The 21,161-nt window shown below is 43.8% G+C and overlaps 1 protein-coding gene across 2 annotated transcripts in view; it reads right to left on the bottom strand.

Moving 5' to 3' along the window:
* KIAA1549 (KIAA1549 ortholog) overlaps positions 1 to 21,161 on the bottom strand; it is a 107,310-nt gene that overhangs the window by 33,374 nt on the left and 52,775 nt on the right. For both annotated transcript variants that reach the window (XM_040437335.1, XM_040437342.1), the window contains exon 2: positions 453 to 3,032. In XM_040437335.1, coding sequence (XP_040293269.1) covers positions 453 to 3,032 — 2,580 coding nt within the window. The remainder of the gene's footprint in view (positions 1 to 452; positions 3,033 to 21,161) is intronic.

Raw genomic sequence — 21,161 nt, 5'->3', positions numbered from 1 at the left:
GGACCTGTCACCAAAAAATGCACTATGTTGTAGAGCAGAAGACGACAAGCGGATTGATATATATTTTTGTGGGAAAATATTCTGTAAAACCTGTAATTTATACATGCTTACTTTTTTCAACTCCTGTGAAGAACTCGGTACAGGAGGGAGGTGTTATCAGAGATTGATAGCATTATGTGTATAAGTGTGCATAGACATAGCTGTCAGGTCACTGATAACTCCTCCTCCCTGTACTGATAGCACTCTACAGGGCTGCAGATGTAAATGTATTAATTACAAGTTTTGCCGAATATTTTCCACAAAACTTCAATCTGCTCAGCTTCTCCTGCTCTCTAACATGCTGCCTACACTTTTCAATGACACGTCCTGTTTCCAATAACAATAATCAGAATTGTAAGCGCACCTCTGGACGATCAGTATAACCCTGAAGTATGGCACAATGGACTACTCACCAACAGTAACCAAATATGGTTCTGGATTAGAAGCATCGCACACAAAGCTTGGTCTTGTCGTGGTCACAGTTGTCATAGCTGTGAGTCCAGAAGGAGGAGTTACTGGTGCAGACAGGGTTGATGTTGCAGCTCCGGGAGTGACAATGTGGGTTGTAGCTACATGTGACGTGGTTGTAACTCGTGTGTTATGGGTAATAGTCACCGGCGTAGAAGTACTTGGCATAGAAGTTGTGCCGATAGCAGTAACAGGTTGGGTTGAGGAATCAGAAGGGTAGACGTCTGAAGTGTGTGGAGTTGGCAGAGGAAACATTGCACTCATGGTTGGTTGTGAACTAAAAGTCACTGTAGATGTAGGATTTAAGTATGGTTGGCCTGACGTGGCTGGAGAGTCTACTGTAGAAATAACATTTAATGCAGATTCCAAACTTTCTGTGAATGGTAAACTGAAGGTGGATGTGGGTGGCATGGTGGAGTCAAGTGTAAAACTAACTATGGGTGGTATCAGAGTAGTAACTGAAAACAATGAGGTATAGACCACTGAGACATCTGACTCTGGAGGTAATGTCATCATTGGAACCAAGGTAAGTAATGAGGTTGGAAAAACTTCCTCAACCAAAGCACTGCTGGCATGGTCAAAACCAAAGGAAGAGGTGGACAAGGCAGATGTGGTGGAATTTAGTGCAGGTGAAGACAGTAAAGGCAGCAGAGAGGTAGCACCAGTAAAAGTACTTGAGGTATAGAAGATGCTCGACGCCATGATGGTGGACTTCACCTCCCACATCTCTGAGAACTCAGATGGCATATATGAACTGTTCTCAGTCCAGTCAACACTTGATGATGGAATGAGGGAAGATAGTGCAGCGGAACTTAAGGTGTTCCAGGGCATGACCTCTACGCCAATGGTTTCCAGTATGGATGTAGAGTAAATCTCCAACATGGAACTACTGGATATGGATTCAGATATCAAAAGTAGAGCTGATGAATCCTGAGGTTCAAATGCTGACACATGACTGGATGCCACTGACGGTGAGGAGGAAACATCTTCCACAAAGGAAGAAAACAGGCCACTAGGCTCAGGAGTGGAAACTAACGAGAAGTAACTGGAACCCACAACAGACATCTCCATGGACTCCACAGGTGGAGATATGGTTTGAGTGAAGTACATGCCAGATTCAGTAGGCACAAAAGCAGGAGCTTTAGCCGTGTTCACAGACTCAATTGAATTTTCTAGAAGAAATGGAGTAGATATTGCTGTAGCATAAGAAATGGTCTCAAGATCAACAGAGGGCACAAATGAGACAGGCAGTGAAGGCATTAGAGAAGACTCTACTAAAGAAACCCAATGGGTCTCCATTTCTAAACTATGAGCAGGAGATACAGAGGTAACTTGAACCTCAGCCACAGTGGAGTCAACGATGTTGGTGATATCCACAGAAGAGTCTATAATATCCATATAACTTGAAGACACAGGATGCACTGGAAGAGAAGGTGAAACAACTTCAACCATAGACGCCTCCTGGTCAGCAATGACACTTGTGGAAGGAGGATTTCCTAGAAACCCTGAGGTTTTAACATTGATGGTTTCCACATAATCCTCCGACCACCACTGTGTGTACATGACATCAGAGGTCATGGTGTACGGCATCTCAGGGATGGCAGCAGGCATTGAACTTTGAAGCAAACTAAAAGTGCTTTCTGAGATTGACGTCACTGGACTTTTGACAACATCTGTCATATCAATGTAGGAAGTTTTATATAATAGAGGTGTGATTGTTAAAGCTTCAGTAGGGCTGGTGGTGGAATCCTGCACAGTAACGAACTCTAAATCTGAGGAGATACTATACAAAGGATATTTGGTTGTAGTGCTGGTAATCTCCTGTGTAATGGTCATACTTGCTATATCTATACTATCCACAGAGTCAACTGGCCAATGAGTGGGAAAAGCTTCTGGCGTACTGGATGCAGCCATTAAGTCTTCTATTGAGGAGTCAAAATGAGAAGCTGTAGAGAGTTGTCCAGATTTGGTGTTTTCCACATTGAATTGCGAGGTAACTTCTTCATATTCACTGGACAACAAAAATGTTTCTGTTGTCCAGGAAATTTGGTTGAGATTACTGAAAGACTCAAGAAGTGGAACAGTCATACTTTCTTCCATATTACGATGCGACTGATGAGATTCTTTATTTACACTTGATTCCAGAGAAACAGGAGACGTTGTGACATAAACATGAGAAGAAGACTCCACAACATCTGAGCGGATGTCATACATCTCAGAAAGTTGAACTGTCACAGAGTCTTGAAGTACTTGACTGATGGTTGACAGTGGGGAAGTCTGAACTGAAAGACTTGGAAATAAGAAGACGTCACCTTGTAGGATAGCTTCAGTGGAAAGAGGCCAGCTGCTTTGTGCGCCGACTACTGAATCCAGGAGATGAAGAACGATAGTTTCTGTAGAAGCCAGTTTTTCTGAGGAAATGGTTACTGGTGAGAGGTCTTCAACTATATTTTCTGGGATTGATACATTTTTGGTTAAATTTGAGTTCTCTTCATATTTTAGTAACAGTGGGCCAAAATGGACAACTGGGGAAAAAAAAGAACACATTTGACAATTAATATTTAATTTATATTGATCATTATAATATATTTTTTTATAAATTAAATAAAATAATTACTAGTAATTGATAAAATAACTATACAATTATGATAAAGACCAAAATTACTACACATGGTCATAATAATTATAACTCAATAAATGATAAATAATTACAATACACTCATATTGGGGGAAACGTTTCCTGTTTTTGAGTACAATAAAGAACACAAAAGAAAAAAAATGATCATCTGTACATTCAGAGTAGATGATAATACTCCAGCACGTTTCATAAATCCAACTCGTCTGGCTCTATTCTGGGCCACATAAAGTTGTTAATTTTAGATCAGTGAATTCTGGGCATTTTGTAGGCACAGCAGATGCACCCTATGTCTATAGTCCAGTATTTATAATGATACATTCCTGGAATTTAAGCACACCACTCTGCTCAATGTTTGACCGTCACAGCTGTAACTCGGCTGTTTTTGGTATGTGCTCTACGACATGTGAACATTTGGGCCTCCCACTTTTTTCAAAGGCAATCTAGCTGAAGTGATCGGTGTGTGATGGTAAAGCTCAGGAGAAGACAAGGGTTATTCATTAATATTCAGTCCGACCTTCTACAGGAAACCATGTTCTCCCCCTAGAGGCCTCTTCCCAGAGCTAGATATGCCACACCAGCAGAAGCCGTGAGCATCTCGTCACCTTGGACTGAAAAAAAACTTGACAAGGAATTCACCAAACTACATGGCTACATGCACACGACCGTGCCGTTTTTTGCGGTCCGCTAACCGCGGATCCGCAAAAAACAGAAGCCGCCCGTGTGCCTTCCGCAATTTGCGGAACGGAACGGGCGGCCCATTGTAGAAATGCCTATTCTTGTCCGCGAAACAGACAAGAATAGGACATGCTACATTTTTTTTGCGGGGACACGGAACGGAGCAACGGATGTGGACAGCACACAGAGTGCTGTCTGCATCTTTTGCAGCCCCATTGAAGTGAAAGAGTCCGCATCCGAGCCGCAAAAACGGCGGCTCGGATGCGGACCCGAAAAACGGTTGTGTGCATGAGGCCTATTTCAGGAGATGGGAGTCGCAGAAGATTAAGAAATCGCAAGGGTCTCCTGTATGGTTTTAAATATAATTTTTTTTATATTTCTACTCGCCCAAAACGACTGCATTGATAAACAAACTCAGAATAAAGCCTTAAAGGGAACCTGTCAGGATCTTCATGCTGCCCAAACCACAGGTAGCATAAAATACCAAAAATGCTCCCTGGTTACAAACGATATATTTGACTGTGAAAGGCTGTGGCTCGGGTTGATTGACAGATCTTCCCCAATACATAAATAGGGGGAGACCTGTCAATCAAGCCAAGTCATGCAGGAAGAAGCCATCGGAGAGACGCTTCTGTGATTCTTCTCCCTGGCTCCATTGTAAGGCAGGTGTTCAATAGGCCTATCTAAAAAAAAAAAATTGTAGTGAAGTGCGCCAATTTTATAAAAAGCAGCACACCTCATTTTGGACAGAGTTGCCATATTTTGGACAATCTTAAAAGTCAGAAGATCAAAATTTGCATCATTGTTTGGTTTTAGTCTTAATAAATCTGTCTAAAAGATTAAGCTGCGCCTCTCCTGGTAAGCCATAGCAACATTTGCAGAGCATAGCATAAGTCAGTGAATTTTTATTAAGTTTTCCGCTATGCTTTCCCTTTAACATGTTAGAGCAATTGTTGCCCATAGCAACTAGTCATCAGATTTCATTTTCCCAGTAAATGAAAGCAATTTAAGATTGGTTGCTATGACGATGTCATCCACACCTTCTTTTATAGAGAAGCAGAACCGTTGTCCAACCCATCCATAGCAACCAATGAGAATTCAACATTCACTTATTAACCTATCCTGAAACAAAAAAATCTAAAGTGGGTTGCTATGGGCAGCGTTCTCTTATCTGAATGCTGCCATGGACAAGGCCACATGCTGTTAACACTGAAGCTAAAGTTATTTAACATTTTAAATGCAGATTCATTTAAAAGTCCAAACAATGACTCCGAAACAAAGGTCTGCAGATGGGATGCTGGCTTATTTAACCACCTCAGGACCGCCGTACGCAGGATTGCATCTTTGCGGCGGTCCTGTTACTCTGGGTGGACGCGCCGGTGCATCCTCTCGCGAGATGCGAGATTTCGGGCAAAGCCAGCCGGCGCATGCGCATCGCGGGCCGCCAAAATTTAAAAGACAAGTTCGTCATCAACCTGCCAGCCAATGATAGTCGCTGGCAGGTTGATGATTTTCAAAAAATCTAATCAGAAGCCAGTTAACACATTATATTTATAAACATAATGTGTTAAATGGCTTCTGTGCTCCTCTGCTGGTCCTTTTCGTCGGTTGGTCCCAGCAGAGGAGCACACATCACAGTGAGTACCCACCAACACTACACTTAGCCCCCAGATCACCCTCCATCACCCCAATTAACCCCTTGATCGCCCCTGTCAATCACCTAGTGAAAGGGAAAAAAGTGATCGGTGTAAACTGTCACTTTTTTTTTCACTGGTATTGACTGTTAGGTTTTAGGATAGTTTAGGCCCCTTGGTTAGGTAGTTAGCGATCGTTTAGTGCCCAGCCCACCGCACCGCAGTCACTGATTCGCTGATTAGCGTATAGCCAATCAGCATTTGTACTTTTAAAGTATCTGTAAGTGATCAGAACTGATCACAGTCAGATCTATAATAGTATTAGTGTCACCTTAGTTCACCCTCCACTCAAAACGCAGTGTTTGCCCGATCAGGCCTGATCGGTCGCCCACACGTGCGTTCACCCACGCCCGCCCCGCCGCAGTGACAAAAAATATATTTTTTTTTGATCACTGCACAATCACTTTACAAGCGCTGCGGCGATAAAAAAATCTGTTTTGATATTTTTTATCAATCGCAGCGGCCTCTGGTACTTCGCTAGCATCCCATTTGTAAGACAGGCTTGCTTTTTTTCTTGGGTAGTCTCAGGTAATACCCCCTAAATTTAGTTGACCAAATGGCAAACAAGGGGTATTCTTCTGAAGAGGCCTACAGGATTCTGACCCAGTCGGATGAGGAATGGGAACCCTCATCTGACAAATCTAGCGGGTCAGAATATGAACCTGTAGAAAGCAGTGGCAGTCTGACCCAAAGTTCGGACGAGGAGGTTGAGGTCCCTGATAGCACCAGGCGTACCAGGCCCTGTGTTGCTAGACCACAGGTTGTGCAGGATCCGCTTCAAGGGCAGCAGAGTGGGGCTGGCGCTGTTGGATTAGGTGGTGAGGCATACACCAGCAGCGCAGCCCATCCTGGACCTAGTACCAGCACTGCCGTACAACATGGTTAAGTGGCGAGCACCAGAAGGGCAGTTGAAGCTGGTACGGTGGCACGTGCATTAGTTCGCCCGTCGCAGCCACCGCACAGACAGGCCCGTAGAGCCCCTAGAGTCCCTGAGGTGCTGGCAAACCCTGATTGGCAGTCACCAACTTCAGCCGCACCAGTAGTTCCCCCTTTCACCGCCCAGTCTGGAGTTCGGGTTGAGACAGCTCAGATCGGTTCAGCACTGGGGTTTTTTGAGCTGTTCTTGACTGCGGAGCTCTTGGACTTAGTTGTGGCAGAAACAAGCCGATATGCCACTGAATTTATAGCCGCCAACCCGGGAAGCTATTATGCCCAGTCTTTCCAGTGGAAACCCATCCAAGTTTCCGAATGTAAAATTTTTCTGGGCCTTCTCCTCAACATGGGCTTAACCAAAAAGCATGAATTGCGGTCATATTGGTCCACGAACCCAATTCATCACATGCCCATGTTCTCTGCTGCTATGTCCAGGACACGATTTGAGACCATCCTGCGTTTCCTGCACTTTAGCGACAACAGCACCTCTCGTCCCAGAGGCCACCCAGCTTTTGACCGGCTCCACAAAATTCGGCCCCTCATAGACCACTTCAACACCAAATTTGCAGATTTGTATACCCCTGAGCAAAACATCTGCGTAGACGAGTCCCTTATACATTTTACCGGGCGCCTTGGCTTCAAATAATACATCCCAAGCAAGCGCGCCCGGTATGGGGTCAAATTGCATAAGCTCTATGAAAGGGCCACAGGCTATACCCACAAATTTCGGATCTATGAGGGTAAAGATCAGACCCTGGAGCCGGTCGGTCGCCCTGACTACCTGGGGAGCAGTGGGAAGACAGTCTGGGACTTGGTGTCACCCTTATTTGGCAAGGGGTACCATCTTTATGTGGACAATTTCTACACAAGTGTGCCCCTCTTCAGGCATTTGTTCCTAGAACAGATTGGCTGCTGTGGCACCGCGCGACCTAGTCGCCGGGGCTTCCCCCAACGGCTCGTTACCACCCGTCTTGCAAGGGGGGAGAGGGCTGCCTTGTGTAACCAAGAACTGCTTGCGGTGAAATGGAGAGACAAGCGTGACGTTTACATGCTCTCCTCCATTCACGCAGACACGACAATCCAAATTGAACGAGCAACCAGTGTCATTGAAAAGCCCCTCTGTGTCCACGACTATAATTCGCTCATGGGAGGGGTGGACTTCAATGACCAGATGTTGGCTCCTTATCTACTTTCCCGCAGGACCAGACGCTGGTATAAGAAGGTGTCTGTATATTTAATTCAATTGGCTGTATATAATAGTTTTGTTCTCTACAGTAAGGCTGGGAGAACAAGATCCTTCCTCAAATTTCAGGAAGAGATCATCGAGAACCTCCTGTATCCAGGAGGTTCCGTGGCCCCATCCACCAGTGTAGTGAGCCGTCTACACGAGCGACATTTCCCCAGTGTCGTTGCTGGTACCTCAAACCGATCGCCACCCCGAAAAAAATGTTGTGTCTGTAGCAGGAGTGGAATAAGGCGTGACGCCCGCTATTTCTGTCCTGACTGCCCTGACCACCCTGCCCTATGCTTTGGGGAGTGTTTCCGGAAGTACCACACACAGGTACACTTAGCATAGGGATTGCGTTTCACAGGACAGGCACACAGGGCTATTAGGGCCCTTTCACTCAAAGCTGCTGCAAACCTCTCCTTTCACCTGGGACAAAGTGCATAATGTACTTCGCCACATCTCTGGGCGATTTGCGCTTTGCACATTGTCCCATGGGGAAGGAGAGGTTTGTCCGATAAAGGTAAAAAAAAAATATGCATAAGTGAAAAAAAGGGTGACTTGTTAAAAATACCTTTAATAAATAATCAAGAGGGTATAGGTATAAATATACCAACTGTGAAGGGGCTACGTTGGCCGAGAGAACTCAGTGAGGGAGTAGCAATCCCTTGGACAAAAAAACAAACATAAAGACACCGTAAGCACAGGGGTTATAAGGGTAAACAGAGAAAAAAGGATAAATAATTACTAATAGCCCGGAGATGCAGGGCTAAAAATAGGCACTAACTACCCCTAGAGTCCCTAGAGGTCTGCTGTGCCCAGGGCGACCCCCTAAGGGTGGAGGTTCCCTGTCCCCGTACCTAGTGCTAACAGGTCCCTGGAATTCCCTAGTTACAAAAGGTTCCAGGAAGGACTTTAAATACAAAGACGAATAAATGGTGCTCTATATAGATGAATGTCACCATTATTCTCAGGTGAGCAAAATCCGCTGGTCACTATATTGTTCCCAACAGGAAGGTGGTCACCAATAAACCCCGACGCGTTTCGCCCAATGCTAATTAGGCTCATCAGGGGGTACGATGAAGTGTGGTACTTAGCTTTTGCAACCAGATGTTAAAGACCATGATACTTTATTCCGCTGCCGGTCCCCAAGAGGAGGAAAGTGACCCTCCTTCCGCTCAAAGGTGCCTACAAACAAGTAAATAAATAGAAGTGTAACTAAAAAGATAGCCTCGCAAAGGTACGTCACTACGGCAGATCACACGGTTATGCACGTGATGCCCACACAGAACTCACAGCTGGCCACCAACCAAAAGGAGGCCACATAGTTACATGTATTATAGAGTTACAGAGGTAGACAAAGCAGGGAAAAGACTACATAAAATTCCCAATATTCCTGATCTAAGCCCATAGGAAAGAGGGATAAGGCCCAGTAGAACTTACAGGCGGTAGAGATGGAGATTCATCCAGGCAGAGGTCAGGCTATAAGGGTCCAAAGCTGACCTCTGCTACAATGAAGTCAGTTATTTAAAGACTGGCGCCGGTACAGCAGCGCTTCCGGACGCTCAGACACGATTTCCGGTCTTTGGAGCGCATATTGGAACGCAGGTGATTGCTCGTCACTTCCGGGATCGCGAAACGCAAGGTGGAACGCATGACGAAACCGGAAGTGACATCGCATCGGCTGCCAAGACCCGGTGGAACGCATCAGTGGAGCGCAAATGCTCCACCTAGGTCCACAAGCGCTGCTGGAGCCCTATTAGGAGATCCCTGAGATCGAAACCACTCAGGAAACAGCAGCTATTAGGGGGGGAACAGAATAAAGTCTCCCTAACCCTAGGCAAAGGTCCAAAAAAGGGGGGCTAAGGGACCTAATGGAAGTTTTTTAATATACCAAAAGATACAAAAAATGATAGGTCTAAATTATAGTAATACTCCGTGTGGTCTCTTAATCATTGGAACGGAGACCGCACAGGGTTTCATAAGGATAAGGAGATCTGATAATAAGATCACCTATATAGTAAGATGCTTTACGCATCGATTTGGACAGTTTAGAGGGCAACATACCTAAATAATAAAAACTAGACACCGACTGAAGAAACATATTAAAGACAGGGAATAACTAGATGAAACATGTAAAATTTAATCTTTCATTAAGGCCCCGAGGGGATTGGGACTGGAACCGATAGATCCATGAAGCCTCTTTCTTCAGAATCTTTTTGTCCCAGTCCCCTTTTCTTTCCGGTAGTGGGATTACCTCTAGTACGGAAAAGCGAGCACAGGTCACATCACCCCTGTGGATGTTGTTAAAATGATGGGCCACTGGGGTATCTTTTAGCTTCCTAATATCGTTTAGGTGCTCACAGACCCTTCTCCTGAACTCTCTTTTGGTTTTACCAATGTAGTCAAGAGGACAACTACACTGACAGATGTACACGACTCCTTTGGTTCTGCAGTTAACAAAGTCCCGGATGGTAAAGGGACGTTGTGTCGCGGAACAGATAATAGTTTTTGAGGTATTGATGGAGCTACAGGCTTTACACGATCCACACCTGAAGACACCCAAGGGCTTTCGGTCCAGCCAGGTGCCTTCTTTCTTGGGGCTCTCGTAATGACTCTGCACCAGGCGGTCCCGCAGGCTTCTCCCTTTGCGGTAAGTTACCTGGGGATATGTCCTGATTACCTGCGTTAAGTCTGGGTCCATTGCGAGTACTGGCCAGTGTTTTTTTAAAATGGATATTATTTCTTTATTGCTGGAATCAAAAGTGGAAATCAGACGAATCTGACCCTCACCCAGGGTATCTTTTTGTCTAGGTAATAGTAGATCATCTCTTTTTATTGATTCCGCATGATGGAAGGATTCTTTAAGGAGTGGCAAGGGGTAGCCTCTCTGCAATAATCTGTTCTTCAGCTTATTTGATTCAAAGTAAAAGTTACTTCCTGAAGAGCAGTTTCTGCGAACCCGCAAATATTGGCCCCTGGGAATACCCCTCTTAACAGCCAAGGGGTGATGACTCTCCCAGTGCAGTATGCTGTTGGTTGCCGTTGGTTTACGGAATACTGAGGTGATCAAAGTCCCCTCAGACTTCGTCACTGCTACATCGAGGAAAGTAATCTGTTCCATCTGCGTCTCAAAAGTAAAGCTCAAACCGATATCATTTTGGTTAAGAGTATTTAAAAACTTATGAAACGCAGGTATACTGCCCTCCCAGATCAGAAATACATCGTCGATGAAGCGAGTCCAAAATGTGATGTTCTCGCTCCACCAACGATGCTGATCCGGGAAGACATAATGGTCCTCCCACCAACCCAGGAGGAGGTTGGCATAGGTAGGGGCACATGAGTTCCCCATTGCCGTCCCCCTGAGTTGGTGGTAAAAGGAGCCATTGAACAGAAAAAAATTATGTGTCAAAGTGTAATCAAGGAGCCTCAGAATAAAGTCATTATGATGATTAAACTGAGTGCCCCTGGTGGACAGAAACGAAGAAACAGCCTCCAACCCTCGATCATGTGGAATGGATGTATAGAGAGACTCTACGTCTATGCTTGCCAAGATACTGTTAGGGTTGATAGATAAAGTCTCGATTTTACGAAGAAAATCCATCGAATCCCTGGTATAGGACGGTAAAGTTGTTACAAAATCGCGGAGTACTTTATCAAGGTAGATACCAGTATGATGTGTTAAGGAATCGATACCTGAGACGATGGGTCGCCCCCTCAGGGGCTGTAACCCCTTATGTATCTTTGGCAAGCAATAGAACGTAGCAGTCTGGGGAGCCTTGGGGAGCAGAAAGTCAAATTCAGTTTTATCTACAAGGCCTTGTTGAAGACCCTGGGCCAGGATCCTGGTAAGATCAGCCAGAAAGACTTCTGTCGGGTCAGATGACATTTTTTTATAACTTTTTTTGTCATTCAACAGTGTAAGACACATTTTTTGATACTTTACATGATCCAATAGCACCAGATTGCCACCTTTATCCGACTGTTTTATGATTACATTTTTGTTCTCTTCCAAATTACGTAGTGCCTTAAATTCAGGCCCAGATAAATTGGAATGAGACGGAACAGTTATTTTTAGCTGTTCAATCTCAGAGGTCACCAGCCGCAAGAAGATGTCAATGTGCTCAGTACTGACTAAAGGTGGCGACCTAGCGCTCCGAGACCGTAACTCCGTGAAAGGGCCTTTACCCGGTATTTTAATGCCCTCCTCACAGAGTTCCATTAGATTTTGGAAATCAGAAAAGTCTTCTGGATTGATCCCAAGATCCATACATGTTTTACTGTTACAGTTTTTAAAAAACTTGTGCCACTTTAGTTTTCTCCCAAAGAGGCTCAGGTCCTTTATCCAGGTGAAGGTGTCGTGTTTTGTCGTAGGTACAAATGATAAACCCTTTTGTAAGAGGGTCATCTCAGTGGGAGTCAGATTATGGTCAGACAAATTTATTACCTGAAGCTTGTCACTTAATTGTTTCTGTTGCGGTCCCTTAGTTGATAGGAGGCCGCACCTTTGGCTAAAAAAGAAGACGAAGAGGAGGAAGGAGAGGAGGGTGTTGGCAGTGAATTTGACATAGATAAAGCGATAGGGTTGGCTACATTTTGTTGTGAGGTTTGTTGGGGCATGGTATCTGTTCGAGGGCGATTCTGAGGCCCTAAATTCGGCGGAGGGCCTGAATGGCCATCCCCCCATTCTCCCCTGTAGCCTCTCTGTTTCTTTTGACCCCGCCATCTCTGACCACCTCTACGCCCCCTCGAGTAGCGACCCCCCCTAATCGTCCCTCTGAAATTAGGAACGAAAACTCCCTCAGAGTCAGAATAATCGGGTTCAGAGGAAGATACCTCTGAATCAGAAGGTAAGTTATTACTTTTGACAAAGGTATAGGCCCTGTTTTCCCTAAATTCTCCTAGATCTTTCACAAATTGTCGATGTTTCCTCTCCTTGATGAGGTTCTGGAATCTATCTACCGCTGTTTGGAGTGACGATTCTCTTTTATCAAAATCTGGGTCGGATTTGATTTTAAGGGCAGAGTCTATAAGTGTTTTCAATTTCTCTGAGGTATTTTTGAAAGTTTCTTTTTCCTCATCAAGGAGAAGTGACATTAATCTTAGGGAACTACAGGTAATTTCTTGGTCCCACTTAACTAGGAGTTCCGGGGAAGTAATCCGCTCTGCAGGTCTCAGAGGGATACGTAAACCTCTGGGGACTATTTTGTGTTCAAGGTAATTTTCAAAAGATTTTACCTCCCACCAGGACTTGATGTTGTCTTTATAGCCCTGGTAGAGGTCCTTAAAGACTGTTTTACAGTTAATTGAGGAAATTAATCCCGGGACTTCCCTGTCCGAAAAAATGTCTTTAACTTCCTGGATTAGGTCGTCGGTGAATAGAGTGCCCGTTAAAAAACTGGCCATAGTTTAAATCAACAAATTTTACAGTATTAGAGATTTTGTAATGAGATAAATTGTCACCAAAGTTTTTGTAGAAAGAGGCATAAGTGAAAAAAAGGGTGACTTGTAAGAGAACAAAAATGTAATCATAAAACAGTCGGATAAAGGTGGCAATCTGGTGCTATTGGATCATGTAAAGTATCAAAAAATGTGTCTTACACTGTTGAATGACAAAAAAAGTTATAAAAAAATGTCATCTGACCCGACAGAAGTCTTTCTGGCTGATCTTACCAGGATCCTGGCCCAGGGTCTTCAACAAGGCCTTGTAGATAAAACTGAATTTGACTTTCTGCTCCCCAAGGCTCCCCAGACTGCTACGTTCTATTGCTTGCCAAAGATACATAAGGGGTTACAGCCCCTGAGGGGGCGACCCATCGTCTCAGGTATCGATTCCTTAACACATCATACTGGTATCTACCTTGATAAAGTACTCCGCGATTTTGTAACAACTTTACCGTCCTATACCAGGGATTCGATGGATTTTCTTCGTAAAATCGAGACTTTATCTATCAACCCTAACAGTATCTTGGCAAGCATAGACGTAGAGTCTCTCTATACATCCATTCCACATGATCGAGGGTTGGAGGCTGTTTCTTCGTTTCTGTCCACCAGGGGCACTCAGTTTAATCATCATAATGACTTTATTCTGAGGCTCCTTGATTACACTTTGACACATAATTTTTTTCTGTTCAATGGCTCCTTTTACCACCAACTCAGGGGGACGGCAATGGGGAACTCATGTGCCCCTACCTATGCCAACCTCCTCCTGGGTTGGTGGGAGGACCATTATGTCTTCCCGGATCAGCATCGTTGGTGGAGCGAGAACATCACATTTTGGACTCGCTTCATCGACGATGTATTTCTGATCTGGGAGGGCAGTATACCTGCGTTTCATAAGTTTTTAAATACTCTTAACCAAAATGATATCGGTTTGAGCTTTACTTTTGAGACGCAGATGGAACAGATTACTTTCCTCGATGTAGCAGTGACGAAGTCTGAGGGGACTTTGATCACCTCAGTATTCCGTAAACCAACGGCAACCAACAGCATACTGCACTGGGAGAGTCATCACCCCTTGGCTGTTAAGAGGGGTATTCCCAGGGGCCAATATTTGCGGGTTCGCAGAAACTGCTCTTCAGGAAGTAACTTTTACTTTGAATCAAATAAGCTGAAGAACAGATTATTGCAGAGAGGCTACCCCTTGCCACTCCTTAAAGAATCCTTCCATCATGCGGAATCAATAAAAAGAGATGATCTACTATTACCTAGACAAAAAGATACCCTGGGTGAGGGTCAGATTCGTCTGATTTCCACTTTTGATTCCAGCAATAAAGAAATAATATCCATTTTAAAAAAACACTGGCCAGTACTCGCAATGGACCCAGACTTAACGCAGGTAATCAGGACATATCCCCAGGTAACTTACCGCAAAGGGAGAAGCCTGCGGGACCGCCTGGTGCAGAGTCATTACGAGAGCCCCAAGAAAGAAGGCACCTGGCTGGACCGAAAGCCCTTGGGTGTCTTCAGGTGTGGATCGTGTAAAGCCTGTAGCTCCATCAATACCTCAAAAACTATTATCTGTTCCGCGACACAACGTCCCTTTACCATCCGGGACTTTGTTAACTGCAGAACCAAAGGAGTCGTGTACATCTGTCAGTGTAGTTGTCCTCTTGACTACATTGGTAAAACCAAAAGAGAGTTCAGGAGAAGGGTCTGTGAGCACCTAAACGATATTAGGAAGCTAAAAGATACCCCAGTGGCCCATCATTTTAACAACATCCACAGGGGTGATGTGACCTGTGCTCGCTTTTCCGTACTAGAGGTAATCCCACTACCGGAAAGAAAAGGGGACTGGGACAAAAAGATTCTGAAGAAAGAGGCTTCATGGATCTATCGGTTCCAGTCCCAATCCCCTCGGGGCCTTAATGAAAGATTAAATTTTACATGTTTCATCTAGTTATTCCCTGTCTTTAATATGTTTCTTCAGTCGGTGTCTAGTTTTTATTATTTAGGTATGTTGCCCTCTAAACTGTCCAAATCGATGCGTAAAGCATCTTACTATATAGGTGATCTTATTATCAGATCTCCTTATCCTTATGAAACCCTGTGCGGTCTCCGTTCCAATGATTAAGAGACCACACGGAGTATTACTATAATTTAGACCTATCATTTTTTGTATCTTTTGGTATATTAAAAAACTTCCATTAGGTCCCTTAGCCCCCCTTTTTTGGACCTTTGCCTAGGGTTAGGGAGACTTTATTCTGTTCCCCCCTAATAGCTGCTGTTTCCTGAGTGGTTTCGATCTCAGGGATCTCCTAATAGGGCTCCAGCAGCGCTTGTGGACCTAGGTGGAGCATTTGCGCTCCACTGATGCGTTCCACCGGGTCTTGGCAGCCGATGCGATGTCACTTCCGGTTTCGTCATGCGTTCCACCTTGCGTTTCGCGATCCCGGAAGTGACGAGCAATCACCTGCGTTCCAATATGCGCTCCAAAGACCGGAAATCGTGTCTGAGCGTCCGGAAGCGCTGCTGTACCGGCGCCAGTCTTTAAATAACTGACTTCATTGTAGCAGAGGTCAGCTTTGGACCCTTATAGCCTGACCTCTGCCTGGATGAATCTCCATCTCTACCGCCTGTAAGTTCTACTGGGCCTTATCCCTCTTTCCTATGGGCTTAGATCAGGAATATTGGGAATTTTATGTAGTCTTTTCCCTGCTTTGTCTACCTCTGTAACTCTATAATACATGTAACTATGTGGCCTCCTTTTGGTTGGTGGCCAGCTGTGAGTTCTGTGTGGGCATCACGTGCATAACCGTGTGATCTGCCGTAGTGACGTACCTTTGCGAGGCTATCTTTTTAGTTACACTTCTATTTATTTACTTGTTTGTAGGCACCTTTGAGCGGAAGGAGGGTCACTTTCCTCCTCTTGGGGACCGGCAGCGGAATAAAGTATCATGGTCTTTAACATCTGGTTGCAAAAGCTAAGTACCACACTTCATCGTACCCCCTGATGAGCCTAATTAGCATTGGGCGAAACGCGTCGGGGTTTATTGGTGACCACCTTCCTGTTGGGAACAATATAGTGACCAGCGGATTTTGCTCACCTGAGAATAATGGTGACATTCATCTATATAGAGCACCATTTATTCGTCTTTGTATTTAAAGTCCTTCCTGGAACCTTTTGTAACTAGGGAATTCCAGGGACCTGTTAGCACTAGGTACGGGGACAGGGAACCTCCACCCTTAGGGGGTCGCCCTGGGCACAGCAGACCTCTAGGGACTCTAGGGGTAGTTAGTGCCTATTTTTAGCCCTGCATCTCCGGGCTATTAGTAATTATTTATCCTTTTTTCTCTGTTTACCCTTATAACCCCTGTGCTTACGGTGTCTTTATGTTTGTTTTTTTGTCCAAGGGATTGCTACTCCCTCACTGAGTTCTCTCGGCCAACGTAGCCCCTTCACAGTTGGTATATTTATACCTATACCCTCTTGATTATTTATTAAAGGTATTTTTAACAAGTCACCCTTTTTTTCACTTATGCCTCTTTCTACAAAAACTTTGGTGACAATTTATCTCATTACAAAATCTCTAATACTGTAAAATTTAAAAAAAAAATATGTTCCGTTCAAATGTTATTATAAAGTTAATAAATTTATTGCGTTGCGGCCTGGTTTTTTCTTTTTTGTTTTGTTTTTTTTACCTTCTAGGTGGACCAACCGATCAACCAGCTGCAGCACTGATGTGCATTCTGACAGAAGCATTGCGCTGAGGGGCATAGCGAGTTCCTAGAATTTTTTATTTTTTGTCAAAAGTTAGCGGAAAATGATGATTTTTTATTTTATTTTTTTTTCCTTACAGAGTCTCATATTCCACTAACTTGTGACAAAAAATAAAAACTTCCATGAACTCACTATGCCCATCACGGAATACCTTGGGGTGTCTTCTTTCCAAAATGGGGTCACTTGTGGGGTAGTTATACTGCCCTGGCATTTTAGGGGCCCTAATGCGTGAGAAGTAGTTTGAAATCAAAATGTGTAAAAAATGCCCTGTGAAATCCTAAAGGTGCTCTTTGGAATGTGGGCCCCTTTGCCCACCTAGGCTGCAAAAAAGTGTCACACATGTGGTATCGCCGTACTCAGGAGAAGTTGGGCAATGTGTTTTGGGGTGTCTTTTTACATATACCTATGCTGGGTTAGAGAAATATCTCGGCCAAAAACAACTTTTCCCATTTTTTTATACAAAGTTGGCATTTGACCAAGATATTTATCTCACCCAGCATGGGTATATGTAAAATGACACCCCATTTTGGAAAGAAGACACCCCAAGGTATTTCGTGATGGGCATAGTGAGTTCATGGAAGTTTTTATTTTTTGTCACAAGTTAGTGGAATATGAGACTTTGTAAGAAAAAAAAAAAAATAATCATCATTTTCCGCTAACTTGTGACAAAAAATAAAAAGTTCTATGAACTCACTATGCCCATCAGCGAATACCTTAGGGGGTCTACTTTCCGAAATGGGGTCATTTGTGGGGTTTTTCTACTGTCTGGGCATTGTAGAACCTCAGGAAACATGACAGGTGCTCAGAAAGTCAGAGCTGCTTCAAAAAGCGGAAATTCACATTTTTGTACCATAGTTTGTAAACGCTTTAACTTTTACCCAAACCATTTTTTTTTTTTTACCCAAACATTTTTTTTTTATCAAAGACATGTAGAACAATAAATTTAGAGAAAAATTTATATATGGATGTTGTTGTTTTTGAAAAATTTTACAACTGAAAGTAAAAATGTCAGCAGCAATGAAATACCACCAAATGAAAGCTCTATTAGTGAGAAGAAAAGGAGGTAAAATTCATTTGGGTGGTAAGTTGTATGACCGAGCAATAAACGGTGAAAGTAGTGTAGTGCAGAATTGTAAACAGTGGTCTGGTCATTAAGGGTGTTTAAGCTAAGGGGGCTGAGGTGGTTAAAGTGTAACTGCCATTCTATTTTTATTTTTGTAATGTACAGGGGCAATGATGCTAACCATTTTTGTAATATACTTTAATTACTAAAATCGTACATTTCTATTAGAAAAATAGCTCTAAAGTGGTCCATTTTGAGCCTTAGCAACGCTCCTCTGTCTTCTGTTTACATAATAGTCAGTGTAAGCAAGTCTCCACTGTTATGTAAACAGAAGACAGAGGAGTGTTGTAAGGCTCAAAATGGGGCACTTTAGAAATGTACGATTTTACTAATTAAAGTATATAAGGCTACTTTCACACTAGCGTTCGGGGCTCCGCTTGTGAGCTCCGTTTGAAGGGGCTTACAAGCGGCCCCGAACGCATCCGTACTGCCCTAATGCATTCTGAGTGGACGCGGATCCGCTCAGAATGCATCAGTCTGGCAGCGTTCAGCCTCCGCTCCGCTCAGCAGGCGGACACCTGAACGCTGCTTGCAGCGTTCGGGTGTCCGCCTGGCCGTGCGGAGGCAAGCGGATCCGTCCAGACTTACAATGTAAGTCAATGGGGACGGATCCGTTTTAAGTTGACACTATATGGCTCAATTTTCAAACGGATCCGTCCCCCATTGACTTTCAATGTAAAGTCTGGACGGATCCGTCTGAAGCTACTTTCACACTTAGAATTTTTTCTACAATATAATGCAGACGGATCCGTTCTGAACGGATCCCAAGTCTGCATTATATGAGCGGATCCGTCTGGGCAGACATCAGACAGACCCGCTCTGAACGGTAGTGTGAAAGTAGCCTAACAAAACTGGTCAGCATCACTGGCCCTTTACATGACAAAAAAAAATATAGGAAATCAAGTTTAACAGCTCACGATCCTTATTTACGCTGCACGGGAAGGGGCAATCCCCACATCAAAGTCCAGTAGATAATCCCAGCAGACGTTCTTGTTTTTCAATTCGTTATATTCTTTATTTAATCAAAATACAAAATTATAGGACGCGTTTCGGCCTGTCCAGCCTTTCTCAACTGCATAATGTCAAATGACTCCAGGTAGCATTTTATAGATACAAATCACCTGTTCATGACATCATCAATTAGTCAAACAGACAGGAAATGATGTAGAGAACTAGTCAAAATTGTTTCATCTTATATTCAGCCATATTCGCTGCAAAAGAAAAACTAAGTCCTTCCTAATATCAGCGCGAAGTTGCAGTCTGTAAGAAAACATTAAAAGACATTAGAAAGACATTAAAAACTCATGACTTCCTAGTCCCCATTAAGACCCTTAGGTTGTAGGGTATCTAACGTATGGATCCAGAATGCTTCCCTTCTGAGTAATAACTTTTTGATATCACCTCCCCTTCTAGGCTGATGAACCTGCTCTATTATCTGGTATCTCAACTGAAAAATGGAATGTTTGCAGTTATGGAAATGAAAGGATATGGGCAACAGGATATTCTTTTTACGTATGGTAGACCTGTGTTTACTAATGCGATCTTTGATGGTCTGCATGGTCTCTCCTATGTATAACAAGCCACAAGGGCATTTTATAAAATAGATTACATTTGCAGTATCACAGGTGTAATACCCCTTGACTTTATAGGGTTTACCAGTGCGTACCAGTTTTACATAATAAAGCATTTTTAAAAAAAAAAATTTTTTTTGTGTATCCATATTCTGAAAGCCATTGTTTTTTTTTGTTTTTTTGGGCGACTGTCTTATGTAGGGGCTAATCTTTTTCGGTATGAGATGACGGTTTGATTGGTACTATACTAGGGTGCAAATGACTTTTTGATCGCTTAATATTACACTTTTTGTGATGTAAGGTGACAAAAAATTGCTTTTTTGACACCTTTTTTATTTTATCTTTTTTACAATGTTCACCTGAGGGGTTAGGTCATGTGGTATTTTTATAGAGCAGGTTGTTATGGACGCGGGATACCTAATATGCATACTTTTTAGTTTATTTTACACAATAAAAGCATTTTTGAAACAAAAAAAAAATCATGTTTTAGTGTCTCCATAGTCTGAGAGCCTTAGTTTTTTTTATTTTTTGGGCGATTGTCTTAGGTAGGGGCTCATTTTTTGGGGGATGAGGTGACGGTTAGATTGGTACTATTTTGGGGGGCTTTGATCGCTTGGTGCCAAAAAAAAGTTTTTTTTTTTTTTTTTTTTTTACGGTGTTCATCTGAGGGGTTAGGTCATGTGATGTTTTTATAGAGCCGGTCGATACGGACACGGCGATACCTAATATGTCTAATATTTTTTTCCCTATTTAAAAAAATTATAAATTTTACTTTATTTTGGGAAAAGGATGCTTTTTTTTTTTTACTTGAAACTTTAAATTTTTAGTATTTTTTTACTTTTTTTTTAACTTCTTTTTTCACTTTTTTTTTGTCCCACTATGGGACTTCAACTTTTGGGGGTCTGATCCCCTTTATAATGCATTACAATACTTCTGTATTGTAATGCATTGGCTGTAAGTGTATTACCAGTGCAATACACTAACAGCCTGCTTGCCTGTGAGATCCAGGGGGCTGGATCTCAGAAGCTGTCACGGAAGGCAGCCTCAATGCCTGTGGAAGGCATCAGGCTGCCTTCCCTGCCATCGGGTCCCCATCACAGCAGCGCGGAGACCTGATGGCCACCCCGCACCCGACAGGATCCCGCACGCGATCAGCGCTGACCGTGGCCGTGCAAGGGTTAATGCGCCAGCATCGGTGTTTTCACCGATGCCGACGCATACAGCAGGGGTGCGGCTATCAGTGACTGCCGGACCCCTGCCTCTGATCGGGCGGGCGCAGATCCTGCACCCGCCCAATCAGCCCGCCGTACTTGTACGGCGCTGCTCACTAAGTCACGTCCTCCAGCGCCGTACATGTACGGCGCGGGTCCTTAAGGGGTTAAAGGGTTTAACACTGACTTATAGGATAGCTGCCTTACATCTGGTGGCATTAGAGGCAGAGCTTGTTAAGGGCACATTTGCATCCCTTTCTTCCAGAATTCCAGAGGAGCATTGCCTGGTCTTAAGGTGCTCTCTCCCCCAAATCCTGACTTAGACCTCTCACCCAGTTAAAGGGGTTGTCCGGGTTCAGAGCTG

Source organism: Bufo bufo, chromosome 1 (genome assembly GCF_905171765.1).
Source record: "Bufo bufo chromosome 1, aBufBuf1.1, whole genome shotgun sequence".
Taxonomy (NCBI): domain Eukaryota; kingdom Metazoa; phylum Chordata; class Amphibia; order Anura; family Bufonidae; genus Bufo; species Bufo bufo.
Note: the sequence above shows the minus strand (reverse complement) of the source record. Positions and strands in the feature narration are given on the sequence as shown.